Source organism: Podarcis erhardii, assembly GCF_964252035.2.
Source record: "Podarcis erhardii genome assembly, chromosome: 2".
Classification (NCBI taxonomy): domain Eukaryota; kingdom Metazoa; phylum Chordata; class Lepidosauria; order Squamata; family Lacertidae; genus Podarcis; species Podarcis erhardii.
In genome coordinates this window covers 88,139,420-88,162,252 of record NC_138498.1, presented here as the reverse complement: position 1 = coordinate 88,162,252, position 22,833 = coordinate 88,139,420, and the positions used below count along the sequence as shown (strand labels likewise).

Here is a 22,833-nt window from a genome sequence, read left to right as displayed (position 1 = left end):
GTATTTTTTATTTTCCTTGTTTGACGATAGTTACCTTTTAAAATACATTCAGTAATGAGTTAAAACAAAGGCACTCCCGATCTAGAGAGGGGGTGGGGTTGCGGGCTCTCGACCCATCAACAATCTCACGGGGCTGGCGTCAGCCCCGCGAGAAGCGGGGATTCCCCCTAGCTCATTAATATTCACCGCCCACGGCGGCAGCCAATCGGCTGCCGCAAAGGGCGGGCCCTCACAGGTTCACTTAAGGTCGGGGCAGCCCGGGGCTCGCCCCTTTCGTTCCCCCAGCAGCAGCGGTTTGGAGGTCTTGGGCCCCCCCAATATTTTTTATAAGTCGGCGCCCCTGCCTGCAGCACAGTCATCCTCTTTATCAGCACAGTTAGTTAACAGAGATTATGCATTATGTACAAAGACAAAGACAAGGGTAACATGCTAGAGACAAAAATGCTGCTTTATTGAAGCAAAACTGTCCATTTGGACTGAACTGATTGTCTCTTCAAGTACAAATTCTCCAAAGCTAGGCAGACTGACCATGGCTTACAAGTGAAATTTCTCTCTCTCTCTCTCTCTCTCTCTCTCTCTCTCTCTCTCTCTCTCATATGTCCATATCTAGGCAATATGTCTACCACTCCAAACATGTTCCTCCCCTCCAAAACCCATGTCATCACTGAATAAGGTTTCCTACCTTCCCACTTCTAGAGTGCATTCAAGTTCTTTGGGATTTCAAAGTGCTTTGCAGCAAAATAAAAATGGTTATGCTGGAGGATTGACTCGGCCCATGAAACGAAGGCAGCTTTTTTGGGGGGGGGGGAGGGATGGGAAGCAATGATCAATATGCAAACCAGTCTATGGCAAGCGGTGCATTCAGTCTTAATATAATCCAATCTTAATGTAAGGCAAGTCTTCCTGGGTGTAGGATTTGTAGAGAGCAGGGCACCCCTAAACAATGAACACCGCTCTCTGTTCCAAACTCTTCTTGAACCAAATCCAGCTGATAAGGAGAATTTTAAGGGTGCCAACTCTTTCCAAATCCACCATCCCTTCACTCAGAACGGCACCTTGGCCCAGCTGAGGCACAACTTGCAAAAACACAAATGAGGGCGCCTCATATCCCCCAAGGCAGGGGAGGCTCCAAGTTTCAGCATTCAGCCCTTTCATTTTCTCTGTACAAGAGTTAGGAGGTTTAAAAATGCTTTTGAATGTGTGGAGTATGAATCAGAGGTAGGAGAATAAAGGAAGGAGCTGAGGAAAAGTGCCAAGCAGAGATGGACCACTTGGGAGGAGAAATCCCATCTTCCAGTTAAAGGATACAGACATGAGGGGACGGACACACACACACACACACACACACACACACACACACACACTGTTACACTCTTGTCCTAGGCCATGCATGAAAACCTGTGATCCTCCAGATATCATTGGACTACAGTTCCCATTATTCGTGACTACTGACTATGCTGGTTTGGGCTGATGGGAGTCCAACATCTGGAGGGACACAGGTTGCCCATGCCTATTCTATGGGGGAAAACAGTCAAGACATTACCCTAATAAGGCAATAAATAAATATATGTAGTGAGGTTGGCATGAAGTGCCTTTTGTAAAAGTGTTTCCCTTAGGGAAAGTACTCCTCTTCTGTTTGAATTTCCCGGGAGGACTGGAAACAAAGGAGAAAGCAGTTGCCCTCTCTCAGGGTCAGCAAAAGAAGCCACAGCTCCCACTCCAAGTATGTTACATGATGTCACTGTTTAGTAAAATCCAATTGGCTATATGGCATTGTGACCTCATAGGGGTCAATATGTGATCCCCATATTGGGGCTGGGAAAGCAGGAAAACAATGGCACTGAAGGAGCAAGAGAGGGTGGAACAAAAGGGTTGTGAAGAACTATAATCAACATTTTTAAAAGCATGGTTGGGGGTGTGGAAGGGAAGGGGCATTTTTATTTCCCACTTCCAGTCCAGCTTTTGCTCTGAACTTTCCAGACACCTCTAATTTACAGGGCACAGGGATTGCATTTATTCTGGAGCTGCAATTAGCAGCCCACAGCTCAGCAGCTAAATACAGAATGCTGCCTGCCCCACCTCAGAGTTACAGCCCTACATCCTCTCCTTTGTTTCAGGCCTAGAGAGTGGCTAGCTCTGAGGTGAAGGCCACTGCTAAAAATATACACTTCTTTCCCTCCTAAGAATGATTGGTGAAGAGGATGCAGGCTTTCCTAGAGAGAAGATGGCAACCATCTTCCCAGGGACATTATCTCCCTCCTCTGGAAATCGCATGAGAGAAAGATGGATACCTGCAAGGGCAGGAAACTGACTAGTCCTACAAGGCATGTTCTACATGCTTCGCTTGCCAGGAGAGGTCTGTGGGGTGGGCAGGATCCCTTCTATGGAGCCAGACCTGGTGGGACAGTAAATGGTGTGTGGGGCACAAAGGCCTGGTTCACGCAACATGAGAAAACAAAATCTTGCTCTTGGTTACAACTCATAGTGAGTGAGACATCACTGAGCTACAAGCTCTGGTCCAGACGGCACCTTGGCTTAGCACAATACAGGAGCAAAAATGACCGAAGGTGGGAGAACAAAGCAGTGGCAAGCTCTTCTCTGGGAACCCAGATGCCCATGTGGTCCCCCATAAGTCATAGTTTGACTTACTGGGTTGTGCGAACCAGATCAAAAAGCTCAATTCTAATTCAAGGTACATTTCCCCTCAGACTGGTAAAACAAAAAATTGCTAGCCTTCTAATCCCAAGGGTGTTCCCAACTCTGTCTACATCTCCACTCATTTTTCACAGATTAAAGAACCTGTTTCTGGAGCTTAAATTGGTTAGGCCCATGGTGAGCTAGGCCAAGGGTAGCCTATCTGGTGCCTGTCAGATGTTTTGGACTGCAACTCCCATCATCCTTGGCTGTTGGCCATGCTGGTTGGGGCTGATGGGAGTTGTTGTCCACAATATATAGAAGGTATCACATTGGCTACTCCTGAGTTATGCACATAAAGAGAGAAAGCCACAGCAATTCCTTCATGCAATGACTGCATGTTAGACTTTTTTGGTTTTTTTAAAGGATTGAAGAAAGGCATTCGTTTCTGCTTTGGTTCAGGCCATTCATATGCGTAAATATATGTGCATACCCCACCCTACTCCAATGGACAATCTACTATGCAGCACTGCCCCACTGCAATGTCTAGTCATATAAATGGAATTTGCTTGGGAGTATAACTTGGTGGGCTTTTGTGTGCAGAAAGTGCTCGGTCATATCCAACACTGGTTGAGAGAGAAAGAGCGAGGAGGGGACATGAAATAAGGCTTTGTCTCACAGAAAAATTCTAGTTCACACTAAGACATTGTTCACAATAAAACACTTTTGGCTCACCCCCCCCTGCTTCTTCAATCTACGAAGAGAGAGAGAGAGGGGCTTTGGGGGAATATTAAACAACACATAAAATGCATATCATGTTTTATTGCTTCTCTGATTGTTCCAGGTTGATTCTCCAATCTCCTTACCAAAAAGAAAAAGGCCACAATTCCTGTGTTTTCCTGGAAACAATTCTCTTTGGCTGAGGAAGGATAATCAAACAACAGTAGATTTCTTTAACTGAAATAAGGGAAAGAAAGAGACAGGAACAGTGGCTGCAGTTTTGACAAACTGGAATCCCAATGGATTGACCATCGCAACAAGAGGGGAAGGGTTATCTCCTATCTTATGTTCACCGGCTGACAGCAGAAACCAGAAAAGGCAAAGGGAGGCCCGGCTGCTTGGTCACCACCTCATCGGGTGCGCAAGTAAGTCGGGATGGAGTAGTTGAAGAGCAAGTAATCCATTTTGTATAAATTAAATAACCTCCTTTGGTAAAAGGGGCTGATGTTCTGGAAGAACTTAGCCGTCATGTCGTCGTTGGTCCTGGTGGTCTTGGAGGAGGAGGGGAATTTGACGCCTGCGTCAGCCCCAATCAGTCGCAGGATGTAATTGGAGTCCTTGGCCAATGTCTCGTACTTGCCCACCACGTCGTAGTGGATGATACAGGGGTGGCAGAGGGAGTGCACTCGCTCCCAGTGCTCATTGAAAGGCTCTTCGCGCTGAGTCTGCGGATCCAGCAAGTAGTACACAAACTCCTCGAAGCGCACGTCATGGCCGTGCTCCAGGGCCTCGTCGCTGGGGTCCTGGCGATGCCGCCGGATTATCTTGGTCCCGTAGCGCTTGTGGAATGCCGTGTTGTAGCTGCGGGTGAACTTGTTGCGGTAGGCAGAGACCAGCCGCTCCAGAGGCTCCCGCACAAAGATGAACTTGAGGTAGTTGCGCAGGCGGTAGTTGATTTCGGGGATGCTGTACTCGGAGAGAGTGTGCAGGTTGGAAGCCACGTGCGCCTCGTTGGCTGGGATTTCCAACGGGTCCTGGTACTTGCCCTGCCCGGTCAAGACCATCATGACCCGTTTCCAGTTAGTGCAAGCCACCTTGGGGACGTAGCAGTACAGCAGCCCGTGAACATCGTCAACCACCAGGTGGCGCAAGTCGTCAGGAGTGAGGAGGCGCCGCTTGCGCGTGTAACGGTTGCACACCTTGTTCAGCAGGTCCCGCCTGCGCTGGTGCATCGCCTGCAGGGAGGACTGCTCAAACTGAGGAGACAGAAGGGGGGAGGTGGAAAGAGTCACTGTACACTTGGCTGGTAAAGTGCATTTGGTCAGATCCCAGCCTTTTCTCTGCTCAGGGCCACAAACACCTGCGTGTCAAGAAGATAAAGAATCTGGAGGCCTTTCTAAGGCAGTTGTCAGGAGATCACCTGCTACTGGGACAACTTCCCTTCAAAAAAAACCCCCTGCACCTACCTCTTCTCTGGCTGGCAATAGAGTTGGCAAAAGAGTAAGAGGAGGAAGGAGGGACAGTTTATTCCTGCACTGCAGGGCATTGGACTAGATGATCCTCAGGGTTTCTGCCAACTCTACAATTCTAGGGGTGGGGTTCAACTATGGTGGCGCTGTGGTCTATACCACTGAGCCTCTTGGGCTTGCTGATTGGAAGGTCAGTGGTTCAAATCCTTGTGACAGGGTGAGCTCCCGTTGCTCTGTCCCAGCTTCTACCCACCTAGCAGTTTGAAAGCACACCAGTGCAAGTAGATAAATAGGTGAAGCTGCGGTGGGAAGGTAAACGGCATTTCCATGTGCTCTGGCTTCTGTCACAGTGTTCCGCTGCACCAGAAGCAGTTTAGTCATGCTGGCCACATGACCTGGAAAGCTGTCTGTGGACAAATGCCGGCTCCTTCAGCCTGAAAGCGAGATGAGCACCGCAACCCCATAGTCACCTTTGACTGGACTTAACCGTCCGGGGGTCCTTTATCTTTACCTCAACTATGTTGCTGCAATGAAAAAAGGCATTCACACAAAGAATATTTATACCCTAGAGAAGTCTGTAGCCACCAAGAATGTGCTGCACCCTCACCTAACTGCAATTCCCAGAATTATTTGGGAGGTCAACTGGTATAGCCTATATTTTTAAAAGTCTGCATATTCTAACTCATTTTTATAAATCCTCACAGTTGTACTGTTTTATCTAGATGCACTGTAATGTTTTTATTGTTATAGATATTTTTACTGTGTGTGCGTCTAAATACGTTTATAGAAACACACACACATGCTTTTTAACAGGTGGGGCATACATCCATTTTTTTAAAAAAACAACAACCCTGATATAGCTTTGTAATGTAGATGTGCCCACATGATACAAGGCTCCTTACGACCCCTTCAGAGCTTTTAGCAACCTGAATCACAAGGGGGGGGGGTCATTTGTTTGTATTCTCTCCCTGTACATCTGCTAATTTGTTTGGGTGATAACTAAATGCCACAAGATTTAAAATGCCAGCTGGCGCGTTTGGAAAGGGGGGATCTAACCTGGCTGTGTGTACAAGAGAGTCGCAGAAGGAGGAGGAAGGTGCTGTTAGAGTGTGTCACGTCATCACTGTTACGTGCCCAGACTGAAGGCAAAAGAAAAGGGAGCATCAAAGCTTCCTTCATGAAAGGCCTGGCCAAGTGCTCTTGGAAGGGCAAAGTTAACTCTGGGACAGGATGACGTGAGCAGAGACTGCCTTGGGCTATTCAAACATCCCAGCCTCCCTGCTCCTTATTGCGGTTCTTTCCTGTGCAAGCCATCTGTTAGGAAGGGGTCAGGTCAGGCCACTCCAAGGTCATGGTGCTGCCCCAGGGCTTGCTACTCTGAACAAGTTCAAGAACTGGATTCATGACTTGGAAGGTATGCATGTGTGCTCCTCTTGCTTTCTTCTACACTTATGCCCACCAGTGTCTCTCCACCCCCCTTTTTTTTAAGGAAACACAAGGCAACACCAATTTATGGAAGGAGTCTGCCCTGCTTCTCTCCCTCCTAATTCATTAAAGACAGAAAGCTCTCGTTTCGACACGTGAACTGCAGCTGTGGGTTCCGTTGCATTTATTCCTTCGGTTGCTCCTTCCACCGTCACACAAGTTCTGATGTCGTGCCAAGGGCCTGCTTTTGAAGATCCCCGTACGCAAAATATTCTCTGGGGGGAGGGGGGAATCAGCGACGCCATCCCACAGAGGGCTTAAAGCTCTGTTCGTGCGGTAAATCATGGACATTTGCACAGGGCGCATTCTGCATTTTGTTACACAATTAAGCAGATTCTTTGTCTTGCGCCCAGAAAAGCATTCCTAGCTTTAAGCACGGAGCTTCTGCTAAAAAACATACGGCTCTGAAACCACAATCTGGCCTACACAACACAAAACCTTTTCAAGTAAGACTCCCACTACGTAGCAACAGCATTTTCTTCCTAGGAGGGGCTGTGCAACGTGTAGGTAGACCTTTTGCTTCCTTCACATTTGTCTTCTGAGGGTTCCTGACAGCTGTCAGGCACTGTTAGATCACAGCCCAGGAGCCTGCTTACTCAACCTACCATGCCTGCCTCAATTTCTCACTCACCCGTTGGCATCTGCCAGGCCAAATAAGACTTGTTCACTCTCTTCAAAAGGAAGAGGGATAACATTAAAAAAGAGCCAACCCACTCTCTTAATGCCAGACAGAGAGATGGGTGGAGCAGGCACATCACACCTTATTGTTTTGGCCATCCAGCAAAATTGGATCTGATTGTGGTCACTTCCAAGGTGGGGAGTAAGACCAATGCTCAGACACAGTGACTTGAAAAGAAAGACAGCAGACTCACAGGGAATAAGACTACCAATGGCTACTCCAGGAACAAAGGCAGCATTATTCCCAATACCAGTTTCTGGGAGAGGACTATTTCTAGTGCTGCTCCTGGTCCTGCTAGAGGGCTTCCCAAGAAACCCCCCTGACTAGCCTCTGCAGGAATCAGGATGCTGAACTAGAGAGAAGCCTTTGGCCTGGTTCAGCAGGGCTCTTATGTTCATAAGCTGACCCAGGATTTGAACTCACATCTCCCAGAGCTGGGGCACATCTTAGATAGGAAGCTATAGTTATTGACTACATCAGGGGCCATTTACTCACCCCGTTTCACAAGGGCCAGTCGGCTTTTGTGTAACACAAGGGTTAAAAGTTATAGAATGCTGTGCGCTTGCAATGGCTCCTCTTTAAAAACACAGTTGAGACATTAAGGCAGAAACGTTATAACACTGAAAAGCAGCCATTCCGTTTCCTATATGGGTTCACTGGGGAGTCATCGTCGCTGCCTTGGGAGCAGTTATCTGGCTTTCATTTTCTCCTGTTTCCATTAAATTAATTGTCAAAAGGAAGGCAAGAGTAGGTGGTTACAAGGAGAAAATAAAATGTATTCTGGCAAGCTCCAACAGCCACACACAGGGAGTATCCTGTGGTATCTGAACTGCGGAGAGTTTCCTACCTTCCTTGTTCCTAGGTTGCCCTTGCCAGGCATCAGTCCCCTAGCATAAATCACACTGCTAAATGGAGTCTGTGGCCAAGCAGTCAGGGGCATCGGATAAGGTGGCAAAACCTTTACCTGGACTGCACCATTTCAAACTGCTGGTGGGGGTCAATGTCCATGAATGATCCTCCAAACATACAAAAAAAAATCACCACAAATAGGTAACTGCCTCATCAGTGGGAAAGGTTACCAGCAATTAGGTCTTAAAAAAAAAAAAGTGTAGGGAATTGTTAAATCATGCATGCCTCTCCCTGCAACCTAAAGTGGTACAATCCAGAAATAGGATTGCTTAAGTCTCCCACTGTTTGTAGGGTATAAACCTATGGGGATAAATCTCTTGCTAGACCAAATCTCTGAGCAACAGCAGGGACAGCTGCGGACCTTTGGGGAAAGCCATTGTGCAGCAGTAGAGCACATGCTTTTAACATGCAAAAGATGGCAGGTTAGACCCCCAGGAGTGACAATTGAGCCTAACCTCTAAGAGAGAAATAACTCCACCCAATTTTCTAGATCTAGATATATTTGCCAGAAGCCTCCCAGAATACTTGCAGCCCAAGAGCCTGAGCTATGCGGCAGAAGCATCTGATGCCACTGATTCTAACTTCTGCAAACTATTTGGAGAGAGAAAAAGCCAACATGCTCACAGTGGAGCTAGCCTTTGGTAAGACTTGCTCCTGATTTGCTTGCTGGGTGCTTTGAAAGCAGGGTGGCCAGGGCATGAGAGCAACTCAATCCCCTTTCCAGATACACAAAACCACCCAAGTGGTAATTTACCTCCTCTGCCCACCACCTTTCTGTGATTATCAATGAGGCAGAATAGAATGGGTCAAAAAAATTGTGGCCTGGGTGCCAAGTTGTCCTAACAAAAAAAGAAGAAAAAATGTACATCTCCCTCTGCAGACAGTAACATCGAAGTTGGATCATAGCAGGCGTTGTGTGTTGCCTGGACTTTGACACACAATGAGCACTCCCCAACTCTTGCCGGTTCCCTCCACACCCTTCCACCTTCCTTTTTCACGTTCACTCACCTGATCACCGTGGTAAAGAGCCTGAAGTGGACTTCGACCAGACTTTCCATGCCAACTGGACTTCAGAATCCTGTCCTCTGCAGCTGGAAAGCAAAGGGGGAAGTTTTAAAAAGTGCCACTAGCAGCTCTGTTTCATGAATGAATGAATACAAACACACACACACACACACACACACACACACACATACACACACGAGAGTCAGCCTTTGCCAACCTGGTGACCTCCAGCATGTCTGGCAGGGGCTGTAGTCCAAACAGCTGGAAGGCACAAGATTGGTTGTAGTATGTGACTGAGATGCTTGGGTGATAGGCATCTAAGAGAAGATTCTGCCTGGGAAATGGTTTTCACATGTGCTCTGTTATGCCTGGGTCAAGATGAACACCTAAGCCTGACAAAAAAAAACTCCCCAATGGAGTTGGAAAGCAAAATAGGTCTGATAAACAGGTCATCTCGTTTGCTCCACTTCTCACTTTTTCTACCCACTAAAAATTATTAGAGAAAATAAGATTAGGCTCTCACTTACTAGTTTAATCCCACTTTTCTGTTAGAGCACCTTCAAAGTATCCCTGTGGAATGCCCTCCCATCAGATGTCAGGGAGATAAAGAATTACACAACTTTTAGAAAACATCTGAAGGCAGCCCTGTTCAGGGAAGTTTTTAATGTCTGACATTTTATTATTTTTTATATTTTGCTGGAAACCACCCAGAGTGGCGGGGGAAACCCAGCCAGATGGGCGGGATATAAACAATAAAATTATTATTATTATTATTATTATTATTATTATTATTATTATTAACAAGGATTGAAGCTATCAACACACTGAAACTTTAAATGGTAACTAAAACAAGAAAGCAGTAGTAGCAAAAATACTAGCAGTAGAAAGCAAAATAAAACATGACAAATGGGCCCATGCTGTTTGTGTTGTGGCACCAGTTCTCTGAAATTCTCTTCCCTTAGAAGCGAAGGAAGCCCCAACATTGTGAGGTTCTCAGCCTTTATTACAAACTTTTCTTTTCTCCCAGTCCTTCTGAAATTAGCCTATTTTTATCTCTGCTGTTTTTAATTCTTGTTGGCTTTTATGCCTTAATTCCGCTTCTATGACTTGTATTTTACATTTTGGGTGTTATTCCATCAGCACAAAGATATCCACTTGTGCAACAGGACTTTGCCCCCTCTGTCCCCTCCCCACCTCCCTTGCCCCCTCCACAAACCTGCTCCAGAGGGTTGGGAGAACCCCAAGAACAGTCCAGGGGAGTGGGGAAGAGAATGTTCCATTTTGCAAGCAGAAATCCTTGCACTGATGACTGAATGTTCACATAGTGCTGCTATACCATAGTTGTTGTTGTTGTTGTTGTTGTTGTTGTTGTTGTTGTTGTTGTTTAGTCGTTTAGTTGGGTCTGACTCTTCGTGACCCCATGGACCAGAGCACACCACATACCACATACGACCCTATCTTTCTGTGTTGCGCTTTTTATCCCGGTTTGTTGTTTAATTCTACTGCATTGCTTTTTGCTTTTTGCTTTTCATTGTCTGAGACAGGGCGTAAGACAGGGAAACCAAAATTCTGTGGTTTGCCTTATTTAGTACTTCCCATTTACAGTACCTAAACCCTTCACTCGTCACTTGCAAAATAATTAGACCCCTGTGGGCACAAGGATAGACCACTTCCCGCTGGGCCAGACTCTCCAGGCAATTACCCAAGAAGCGGTGGCTGTCAGTAACAGTCGCTGGCTTGCTCAACCCAGTGAACCCTCGGCCTGCAGCAAGGGGAAGCCATTGTGGCGCTGGGATGAGGCCTGATCAAACGCATGCCAAGCTGCCACACTCTGCTGAGCTGCTCATGTGTGAGGTTCTGAGCCTGCGTCACTGCCAGTGGTTTACCAATTAAAAAGGAGAAACCTGTCAAGGCAGATTTTAAACATTCATTCATGGCAATGACTAAGAACCCTATTGAGGCAGGGGGCCAGGATTCTGGAAAAAAAAGTAAGGGCATGCTCATTAGTTTTGCTCCCCATAATAAGAACTTGAAGATATTTGTTATTGTAGTAGGCTCAGTGCAAGAACACAGGAAGAACTTGCCAGATCAGCCCAGTGGCCCATCTAATCCAGTGTCCTGTTCTCACAGTGGTCAACCTGCTGGAAGTTTGCAAGCAGCACCTGAGTGCAATAGCAATCTCCCCACTTGTGATTTTCAGCAACTGGTATTCAGAAGCGTTACTGCCTCTGTGGAAGCAAAGCATGCCATTCATTATTGGCAGCTGTTAAGTTGTGAGTGAACATATCAGACAACACAGCGATTCTTCAAACAGCTCTTGTTTATTCACAGGCCAGAACAGAACTGAACTGAAGGGTTCAGCCAGCCTGCTTATATAGAGCTCCAGTACCACGCAAATGTAACAACTTTCTGTAACTATCCAATCACTGAACGTCACTTTCAATCCCTTATTCGCATATGTGGACCTGAGTGAAAACTATCTACAGTACCCCCCTGCTGGCCCAGGGTGAGAGCTTCAGTACATAACAGTAGCAGCCAATGATAGCCTTATCTTTCATGAATTTGCCCTAAAGCCATCCACGGCTTATAGGACGATGCCCAACCCTAGGACTATGCTTTGTATTCTCATTACTGCTGGGATAACAACAAATCAGCACAGAACAGAACTGACTGGCCCAAACATCTCTTTGTAGCGCTGCTGCTCCTGCTGTAGACGCACAGTAGCTGGGTTTCAAGGCGCCATGTTCGAAAGAGCAAATCTAGATCTTTTGTGCTAGAAGCATGAATATGAAGAATCAGGATGAGCATGCTAGGGGAAGGGCAGCAAGCTTCTGAACTCCAGGCTGTAAGTCATAAGTAACAGACCACTAATCTAAATGCCACTGTCCCTGGCTTGAGGAAGCAAGTAAATGCATGTTCCTATACCGCTTTGTACTTTGGAAATCAACTCACCATGCTAAGGGAAGTTGGGGGTGGGGGAGAAAAAGTAAGGCTGGTCACATTCTTACACAGTGAATAACCTGATAGCTTGCAGTGGTTGTGGAAATCAGCAGGGGAGGGGGAGAATTTAATCATCCAGAAAAATATCCCCAGCCCTACCACATGCTTGTCATGTGACAGAAGGATAAGTTACTCAGTTTGGGCAAATGCAGTGCCTATATGCAAGGTTGGCGGTTGCTAAAGGGCATGCACTCTGTGAGCTGATGCAAAAAGTCAGGAGAAAGTGGCAGGTTACTGAAGAAGTGCGATGTTGCAAGTAACCACAACCCATGCCCACGAAGGTACCGTTACGGGGGTGACAGAAAGAGCTTGTCACGTAAGCTTTGCTAGATATGGGGAACCAAGTGTTAATCTGCATTTCAGTCTTCTCTCTGCCCTGTCCTAGATTGGAAATGTTCAAACCTAATCCAAACGGACAGGATTTTGGTACTGTTAGACCAAGTTCTCTTGCCTGGGAAGAGACAGAACTCAAAGCACAAAGGGAATTTCCAATGTCGGTCTCAGCGAGTGCAGCCTTTGCTGCAAGACAATGCATGGAAGACACCCAGCCACAAAACGTGCACCAAACCACATACAAAAGAAAAAAAGAAAAAAGGAAGAAGTGGCATTGAATTGGACTCAGCCCTGGCTTGACAAGACCTAACATGTTAGAAACTTGCTAACTAACCAGCTTTCATGCAGATACCTCATAGCAAATGAGAACTGTAGATATGTGTAACTCAAAAACTAGTTTTAAAACTGCCTATACACCTCCTGTGGTGTTAAGACAACTTTGTGTTTTAGGCTTTCCTTCACTACGTACTGGTAGAAATCTGTTCTGTGCGGTCAAGGGAATATGCCCCCTTCCTGCTGTGTGGCCTTGATCAAGGGATTTCTCAATAGAAGGCAACAGGAGGCTAGCAGTGCTGATCTCCTCAAGCCAAGATGATATTTACAACGTGTACAAGAGCATTTGTGTTGGGAAGAGAGGCGGGGAGCACTGGAGCAGACACAACAGATCCATGGAACTATATTATAAAACCAGCCCAGGAGGCTCACTGCTTAATTTGTTCCCCACGTGGCTTGATGAGGAGTTCTTGAGAACTCAAGAGTTTGCACACTATTTCAGCTGGCCTAATTGAAGACATGGTTCTAATATGGTTTTTGGAACCTCATTTTGGCATCTTTGCAACACCTGAAAACTAAAAAGCAACTGGGTGCAGTTAAGACTTTTTTCCTTCCTAAAACAACAGAGAGTCTTGCGATTCCTTAAACACTAACAGTTTTTCATTACAGCATAAGCTTTTGTGGACTGGGGGTCATTTTGTCAGATGCAAGGAGTGTGATCCTCGGTTGTCAGATACACATTGCACATGGATGTATAAATGACCCTTTGGCGCAGTTATTTATCTAGTTGTCAGAAGTCTCTAAATCTCTCCGCCAGGTGGCTAACCTTTGGCCCTGCAGAGGTTGTTGGGAGACCAGCTCCCATCAGCCAAAACCAGCATATGCAATGCTGAGGGCATGGAAACTGTCACTCAGCAGCATCCATAGGGCCACAGGTTAGCTGTGCCTGCTCTGCGCTGATCATAAAGCAGAGATGAAAGCTTGCCTTATGAAAACACACTTAAAGAGTACACTTAAAGAAAGGGGCAAGTAGCCTGAGGGCAGTTACATAATTCTTCATGCAGAGTGCAGCAGGGTGGTATGTGGCGCAGGGCTTCCACTATAAAGAGAATTTCAACAGCCAGTTTTGGGGAAACGAAACATGAAGAGTGGGGATGGGATAAATGTTCGTAGCCCACCAAGTACAGGCAAAGTTGGGATGTGAGATATCTTGCTTCAGAGAGTGTGCATATAAGCTATCAAGGGAACCATCAGCGTAGGATATTTACTGATTGTGCTAGCAGCCATGGCAGGCCCCACTCATGCACTGTAGTTATGGACAATACAGTGACCTGAATAGAGAATTGCTTGGCTCTGTGACCCAGTTATCAAGCCACTCTGTCATCTACAGTGGTGCCTCGCAAGACGAAAAGAATCAGTTCCGCGATTCTCTTCGTCTAGCGGTTTTTTCGTCTTGCGAAGCAAGCCCATTGACATCTTAGCGGATTAGCGCTATTAGCAGTCTAGCGGCTTTTAGCGATCAGCTGTTAAGCGGCTTATCAGCGGAACAGCTGATAAACAGCTTAGCGGCTTAGGAAAGGGGGGGAGCGAAAAAAACCCACGGAAACTCGCAAGATTTTTTCGTCTTGCGAAGCAACCCCATAGAGAAATTCGTTTAGTGAAGCGCCTCCAAAACGGAAAACCCTTTCGTCTAGCGGGTTTTCCGTCTTGCGAGGCGTTCGTCTTGCGGGGCACCACTGTATCTACCTTCACGTAAGTGCAGAATGCACCCATATATATGGCAGATAAGAGAAATGGAAGCAGCACAGTGAGCAGTACATGAGGCTCATTTGCTGTTCCTCACCACCACCTCCAGCTGAATAGCCGATAGCTATGATGCCGCTCTCTTCCCTCTGCACACTGTTCTGGGGCTTCTCAGATTCCCAAGCTAATTTCAAGGAGGGACACAGGGAGGGGGAGAGAGAGGAGAGCTCCCTCATACAAGCAGAAGTCCTTGTGGAGGGCTTTGGCTGACAGGCTCACTAGGTGAATCCGGACCTTATCTTATCACAAAATCTATACTGAGATGTAGTTACAGGTAGGTAGCCGTGATGGTCTGCTGTAGTCAAAACAAAATAAAAAAATTCCTTCCAGTTGCACCTTAGAGACCAACTAAGTTGGTTATTGGTATGAGCTTTCATGTGCATGCACACTTCTTCAGATACACCTGAAGTGCATGCACACGAAAGCTCATACCAATAACCAACTTAGTTGGTCTCTAAGGTGCTACTGGAAGGAATTTTTTTATTTTGTTTATCCTGAGATGCTTATTCTGTCTCAATGTAAGCTTCTCTAGATGTATTTAAAAGGCTGTTTGGTGTGGGTTTTAATGCCAAGAGATCTACTGCAGAATTCTGAGAAGTGTGAAATCTAATGAATAACTACATCCTAATCTTCACATCAGTCTAGGAGGTGTGGATCAGGTCAGTTTACCTGGGATATCAAAAAAAAGGGACGGGATTTGTTGAGTAATGGAATAGCTGTGCTCCGGGGGCAGGGCACCTCAGGTTGGGGGTCAAATGCAGCTCTCCAAGCCTCTCTGTCCGGCTCTTGGGACCCTACCCAGGCCACATAACCCAACCATGCTCCTTACCACCCCTGCTTTGCACCCACCTAGAGTGCTTTTGGCTGGCTGCAATATGTCCCTGAACTCTGATCATGGCTTTTGCTTGTGTGGGTGGAGAATAAAAAGGAGTGCATTATGTTCCAGACCCCTCTTGGCACCACTAGGCTGGGCTTCAACCAAGGACCAAAACATTGCCTTTCAGGAGACAGCAGCCATATATATGCAGGACCCATTCATACACATCTGCAATACTTAGCAGAACATTTGGTCTGCTTGGCAAAAGGGGAAGAGAAGGCTATGTAATCTTTATTCTTTTAGAAAAAAAGTAGCTAACTTATTGGTGAAAGAATGTTGAAGCTCTTGCCTGGAAATGGGCAGCAGCCAAGCATCTTCATTTCACAGGACCTCGCGGTTGTGGTGTTAAAATAAAAGATTACGCCATCTCTTTTGTCTGTATGCTTTTCAAATTTCATGGCTTGGGTCAGAAGTGATGGCAGACTTCACAAACACTTGTACATCAGTAAGTGCCTTACTGATTTCCAATATTAAACTACTGCAGCTTATCTCAGAACTAGGGATGGGGGAACCTGTTAATTTTGGTTTTTCAGTTTTCCAACCTTATGCATTTCCACATCAGCTTGTGATTAGTATTATTTTAAAAAGCCCTCATGAAAATTCATCAGCATTTGAGTGCTAATTTATTTTAATAGACACCTTTCTGCAAAGTGTTTTTTCCCTAGTAAAATGCATTTTTATGTTATTTTCACTAATATATGCATCTTATGCACACTTTACCCCGGTGCCTGCATTCTGGTGCATGTTTCTTGGCTGGAGAACTGAAATGCAAAATTCAAGGGAGCGCAAAATTTGAAGAATGGCTGCTTCAGTTCGTGCATTGTTTCAGAAACTGCCAAATAGGTAGGTTCACCTTTAAATGTGAACTGAATCATATTTTCTATTCATAACAGGGAACAGTTTTAGCTGGAACTGAAGAACACCTTACAGTCAGAAATATTATTTTCTGAATGTTAGTGTGGTAGAAAAAACAGGAGGCAGCTGTTGTAAAAACTGAATGTCCACTCTGCTCAGTGTAGCCTTTTCAATTTGCAGAATGTGGAAAAACCTAAAAACATGATTTAAGCATCACTTATAAAAATGCCCCCAAGGGAGCCACAAATGGCTCAGCTACATCAGGGCAGCAGTCCAACTGTGAAGGAAGAATTCTCCCTTTGCCAATGCCACTGCAAGTAGCAGCAAAAGGAGGAAGTGAAGAGAAGATCTACTACAGCCCTGCTTCTAAAGATAAGCCACCACCTCCGAATGGTGGCCGATTCTGATGCACACCACCACACACACACAAATAGGAGAAATGGCAAACAGTTTCAAGGCTGGGAAATTCAACACAATTTCATTTCACTCTTAACGTGGGAACTTCTGCATGCATAGCATGTGATCTACCACTGACCTATAGTTGCTCCTGAAGGGCAAGATCTGATTCTTAGTCACCACTAGAAATCGGGATTACAGCCATCAGCACAGCAGGATTCCCCATCACAAAAGCCTTTCCGATATTGCAATGTCTTAGAACGAAACCACCTGACTTTACGATGCATCAGGTGCTGTATGTGACATCCTTCGTATGCAAAGGCCCTTGAAAGGTTTAGCAGAGACATAGTTGAGTAGCTCCAGGAGTGAGTGTGATACAGCCAAACATAGCCAGCCCCTGAAAGCCCCTCAATCCTGTTCTGTTTAAGTCATCTTCTTCCAGATGTCAAACTCTGATCTAATAAAGGAGCTCTATGTAACAGAATATACTGGTGTGTATTTTTGGAAGAGTCTCCAAACCACTTCAAAATTCAAACTCTTAGAGCAGAGGTGGACCTCCAGGTGTTGTTCAGGTCCTAATTCCCAGGTTATAAGGAACCACAAAGGTCATCTATAGTTCTGTCAGAGCAGGAAATCCACCTCTACAATATCCCTGATTAATTCTTTAAATTTCTAGGAGTGTGCTAACATGAGCATTACAAAATGAATCTAATGTGTGAAATGCCCCCGCCATCATCTCTGCAATCTGCAAAGTGGCCATGGACAGAATCTCCTCTGTTCCAAATACCCAACATGCATTAGGAAGTGCACCAACATAATTAACTGATACTTAATAACGCTGATTGATCCAACTGCATTAAGGCCTTTCCATGTATGAAGAATGACTTCGTTGAGTTCACCACCACTGCCATCAATCTTGCCTGTAGGGCTGAGGAAAAGGAAAATACCACTCCAAATTGGAAGTAATATTCTACTAAACAGTGATGCTATTATTCTCCAGCAGTTTGATGGCAATAATAGCTTTAAAGTCAGGGCCCTGTAATGACTTGCCAGCTGGTTCCCATCACTCTTTTTCAGAAACAGAAAGGAAATCAATCTGAAGCTAAGCCTGTTTGGTTTATTATACTAATTGAGTGGGCAGAGGATAAAGAGTGAATGTTCCTCCGAACTTTTTGAGAACATACAGCTTACAGAACAGCCCTGCTGCTTTTGATGATCAGAAATCAGATATTTACCCAATGCTGACCTGGAAACGATCCCAATGGTGCCCTTTGGCTTTTCCATTGGAAATTATGGCAAGTGCATCCCTGCAGTTTCAAAAGTTGGCTTTCAAACTCTTTGATTTTCCTGGATCAATCTGTACCCCCTAGAACCTAAAATCATTTTTGAAATTTGGTACCAAAAGGGCAAGATTTTGACACTCATGTATTTGTTCATTGTTTACCTTGTCTTTTTTCTAAATCTAATAGCCCCATGAAGAAGGAAAGTGTTTACAAATCAAAGAATGGACCTTTTTGGAGGGCCACACTATTTAGTATTTAGTATTTTAGTATTTAGTACCCAATTTAGTTTGTATTGACTTTCCCTCCATGTATATCTCTTAAAATTAGTCTCCAACTTTGTTAAAACTTCCCAATTCCAGCTGGATTTTGGATGCTACTTACTAAGGAACCTGTGTGTTTCACCCATGGATGGAGAAGGATGGGGATTTTTTTAATTTCAAAAATTGGGGTCTGTGTGAACCATTGTAAGCTGCTTGGAGCCAGCAACCCTTGAGGCAGCCCTAGATACAACCTGAAACCTTCCTAGAATCTAGTACAGCCCAATCTATGCAAGCCTACTGCTCCCTCCCATATTCCATCATAAAACTGTGACTATATGCAGGCACCATAGCTTCAGTGCCAGCCAGTTGTTTTCTACCCCACACCCTACTTTAACAACCAGCTATGGAGAACTGAAAAGACTACCCCCCATTTTGTGACATTTTACTTGGTCCTAAGAAATATATTCCTTCACCATGGATTGACTGTACAGTGTGTGTGTGTGTGTGTGTGCGCGCGCGCGCGCACGTGTGTGTGTTTTATGCACAACCCACAGTGAGGCAATGCATTTATATATTTATGACACACACGTGTGTATACCCCCCCCCAATACAATCATAATAAAAACCATTAACAATCCCTAAGACATCAACAAAATTAGCACATGGAAATTACCGGTACACATAGCCCTGGTTCACAACCTTCTAGGAATTGAAGTGTTCCTGTTCCTCTCTGGAAGCTTTGAACTGACTGAGCTGGGCAGGCCACATGTGTGTGAGAGAGTCCCACAAAGGTGTCTCTAGTCCACTTAATATTTACTGGATTTTAAACTGAATTGAAGGGAAATGAGTGTCTGTCTGTCTGGAACATACCTAATTTCCACTGTACAAAGGCAAGAGTCAGTTTCTAACAGTGTCTTCCCAGAGAAGGAAGAAGCAATTACAGGAACAGTATGAGACATGAGCTGTATTTTTAACTTGTTGTGTATAAAGTACTTTTTCCATACAAAGGCTTCCATTCTGTCCTACTTCCAGTTTACTACACAAGCACCTAACAGATAGAAGCTATCAGCTGGATGAGCCTCAGCTCTTTATACAAAAAAGTACCCCTGTCCATTGGGCTACTTGTGATCTTTGCTAAAACAAGCAATTTAAATTTTTTTACTAAGGCAACCCAAGATTCAAGGGGTGGGGGGGAGAGACTGTATACCAAGGCCTCTATTCATCGATTTAATTGCAAATTGCTTTACTTAACCTTTTCCTACTTGTGGTCAGAAAGGATGACAAGTTATGTACGGCACTGAGGCTCCCAACATCTGGAATTCCTATTCAAACCCCTGACCTCTTCCTACACTCCTGAGATTTTGCCAGGCATCACCCAAATCTGTATTCACAGCCTCAAGAGCAAAAACCTAATTTACTTAAAAACAACAACAACAAACACCACATTTCCCAGAACGCTGCATTTTGCCCCAAAACCAATTTAGCATGTCAAGAACTGGAAAAGCACACACACAGCCTTGCACATCTGGAACCTGATGCGCAAATGTGTCAGGTTTCCTCACAGCTTCAGAGTAGGGCATTGGCTGGACTCCCATTTCTGCCCACTAACCCCCAATTTGTGAGGTGGAAACTGCTGCCGTTCATCTTCCTTCTATAGTAGGCATGTAGGAGGAGACAAAGGGGAAAGGGCCAAGGGCACTGAACAATGTGGCTCTAACGTGCCTGAACCTGTGGTTTGGCAAAAGGATGTGAACATGCCATAAAGAACTACTGTCTGGAACACAGCCACAAACACTCAAAGAGGGAAATGCTCATTTAAGCATCTAATCATGAGTGCTGAGTAATCCTGAGAACCGTCCATTGCTGTGGGCACCACAAAGACCTATTTAAACACAGTCTCTGTAATGAGAGAAATATTCACTACCTACAACCTTACTATTAATCAGAATGAGGCTGCGCTCCTGAAGGGTACCATTAATTGACTGGGGGAAAATTAGAATGATATCCTCCAGAAGAGGATTCAGAAACACGTTATGTGTTTGCTGTAGTTCCCTCTTGGCGTTGGATCTGCGTACTGATCAGACACGCACCAAATGACGAATCCAACTGGCTGGGAACCGAAGGGACAGCGCTCCAGATTTCAAGGCAGCCGACGGTGACATCATGCAGGCTGCAGCCAACAGGGTTTCCCTGTACAGCAATGATTAAGAACAGATCCCAAAATGCAAAGCTCACAACTTTGGACGCAAACCACTGGCTGGGTTGTATGACAAACTGGGAATCCAGGGCACAACGCAAGACGGCAGGAACGTTTGCTCTCCCATTGAAATCAATTGTGAGATTTAAAGGTCCTTAGCCACGACTGGATCATGTCCTTGGAAAAGACACAGAAGGGGAGTGTACTTGCATCTGTAGGCTGTAGAGTATGCTACTGCCCCGTCAGTTACTAAATTCAGCCACCCCCTTCACTTCCTGTTGCATCTGCCCAAGATATAAAAAGAGGGGGAAATTAAAGAGCTGTCTTAAAGCCAGAAATTATAGCTTTGGGCAACAATTACAGCCACTGGCCTTCCTGGAAGTAGAAATTCTAAAAAGTGATCCAGAATATCTTCTTCTTTTTTTTTTTTTTAAAGTCAGTTCTTGTTGCTTTATGGAAGAGTATTGATTTGAAGTGGGTAATTGCATTTAGATCCTGTTTACCTTTCCTCCTTGGTTAAAGCTAACATTTTAAATGTTTGGCAATGACCACAAATGGGGAAAATGGGAAACGCACAAGAGCAGCATGCCTTTCTCTACTGGATTCCTGCAGATCTAAGAGACATCTGTCAAAACTGAAACTGGTTGTTGTTGTCCTTTTTCCAGGCCATAATAAACATATATCGCCCACTGCTCTCCGGGGCAGTCCAAAATTAAGAGTATTTTCATCTGTAATGCTAACATGCATACAACTTTTATTCTGCTCTCAGTAATAGGGCCATATGTAATACTGTTAACAAAGAGCAGAGAAGGACCTAAGATCTAGACTTCTTTTCCACATGGGGCATTTTCTTGTCACATTGGTTGAACAGTTGCTTCCCCGAACTATGGTGCTCCCAAACATCATCTTTTTTCTCACAATAAAAGGAAGCTCAGAAAACCAATATTCTGGTCAACAGACCCATCTCCTTGCCCTCCCCTCACCCAACTATTGCCTCTGTAGGAGCTATACTAGACCAACATGCCTTATGGGATGCACGCCACAGAGAGTATGGGAAATGAAGTAGAAAGACAAAGCTTAAAAAAAAATAGAGTATTAGCTTGAACATCTCTCTTTGTCTTAAAGGCTCTCTTAGGAGATGCAAGGAAGGAGGAGCCAGCCTTCACGACACTTTCTCACTGTCACCATTCCTTAGTCCACATATTATGCCATAAACTGACTTTATGGTTTTCTCATTTAAAGATAAAACTTCTCCAAAAATAAATATTGTTTGGTGGAAGGAAGCAATTTAGGCTACAATCCTAATGTTGTTTACTACTGAATTCAACAGGACTTACTTCTGAGTAGACATGGTTAGATTGTGCTGTTAGACAGAAAATGAAGGTGGGTGCATGCAAAATTCATGAAACAATTCTGTAAAACTGTCACACTCAAGTTACCTATCCCTTTCCTAAAAGCAGTAGTGGGGAACTTCAGCCAAGGGCCTAAATAGACCCAGCAAGGGTTAGAATTTAGCCCACAAGGCTGATTTTACACAAGCTACGGCCCCCATGCCTGATGTCACATATATGCAGAAAAGGCCCACTTCAGTATTGTCCCTAGGTGGCAATCCACTAACCATGGAGGGCCTCCTCCAATGATCATAAAGACCAGCTGGGTCTGTACAGGCGAAGTCTCTCCACCAACTTTGGCCAACACGCTCTTCGTGCCTTTGGTTGTGTGCTACACTGCCCAGATGTGGAATGCAACGTGACAAGCTTTTTACTCCCAAATCTACAATTGATGCACCCCTGTAAAACTGATGACTGGGTCAGTTCTGTTCTCCATGCTTCGACCCCCTTCCCCAAACCAAGCTGTTCCAATAAATATTTTTCTGAATGGAGGCAATCCAGCCACTCCTGTGCCAGCCAGGCCCTGACCTACATTGCCCTTGAATAGCACCTTTATTCCTAAGCACTAGGGTTCCCTTCCTCTAGATGCATCTCCGTCTCCTGACTAAGGTGGTTTCCTTTGCCAAGTGAGACCTGCATGCTTGTGGTCTGACAAAGCAGCACACAACAGGCAGGAGTCTGTTCCGAGCGGCTTGGACAACCCACCAAGCACGCATACAGACATAACATGTTGCCTGTGCAACATAACAGGAGGCTGTTGACTGGCAAAGTCCTGTGTCTGGCACAGCTGCCTCCGGAGGTATCTTGAGGGGAGCTGGCAAAGGGTTGCAGAGGAGTAATAGGCCAGAATGACATTTTCTAGTGTCACTGAGGGGGAAAGCAGAGTCTTAAAACTAGGGTAAAGAAAACACAACCACCTGAAACATCCCCAGGAGATTTGGGGATTTCAGGTTTCTGGCTAAATGGACATGGAACCAGCTCTCTCACACACCCCCAAGCTGGTGTTCATTGGGACTGGAAGCAGCACTGTGTGGCTCAAGCCCCCAGGAAACCATTTCCCACAGAACTGGGAATCTGGGATACTGCTCCTGAAGTGTTATAGGGCCTAATCAGACCTTCTTGCTGCCAGGGAAGTTTGGGAAGAAATGAAAGTGGGCAAGTAGGAGTGGCGATGAGGGGGTAGAAGAAAGGAAAGACCCAAGATCTAGTAATGTCCCCTAGCTAGATGAGGAACTGCGGCAGGGAAATCTCTAGGCTGTGACAT

General features: G+C 45.3%; 1 protein-coding gene across 1 annotated transcript in view; it reads right to left on the bottom strand.

The window, feature by feature from the left end:
* Positions 1-430: 430 nt before the first annotated feature.
* CHST13 (carbohydrate sulfotransferase 13) overlaps positions 431-22,833 on the bottom strand; it is a 48,378-nt gene continuing 25,975 nt past the window's right edge. Inside the window, exons 2-3 of the mRNA XM_081853783.1 lie at positions 8,905-8,987; positions 431-4,610 (exon numbers count right to left, since the gene is read on the bottom strand). Coding sequence (XP_081709909.1) covers positions 3,765-4,610; positions 8,905-8,987 — 929 coding nt within the window. The 3' untranslated portion in view covers positions 431-3,764. The remainder of the gene's footprint in view (positions 4,611-8,904; positions 8,988-22,833) is intronic.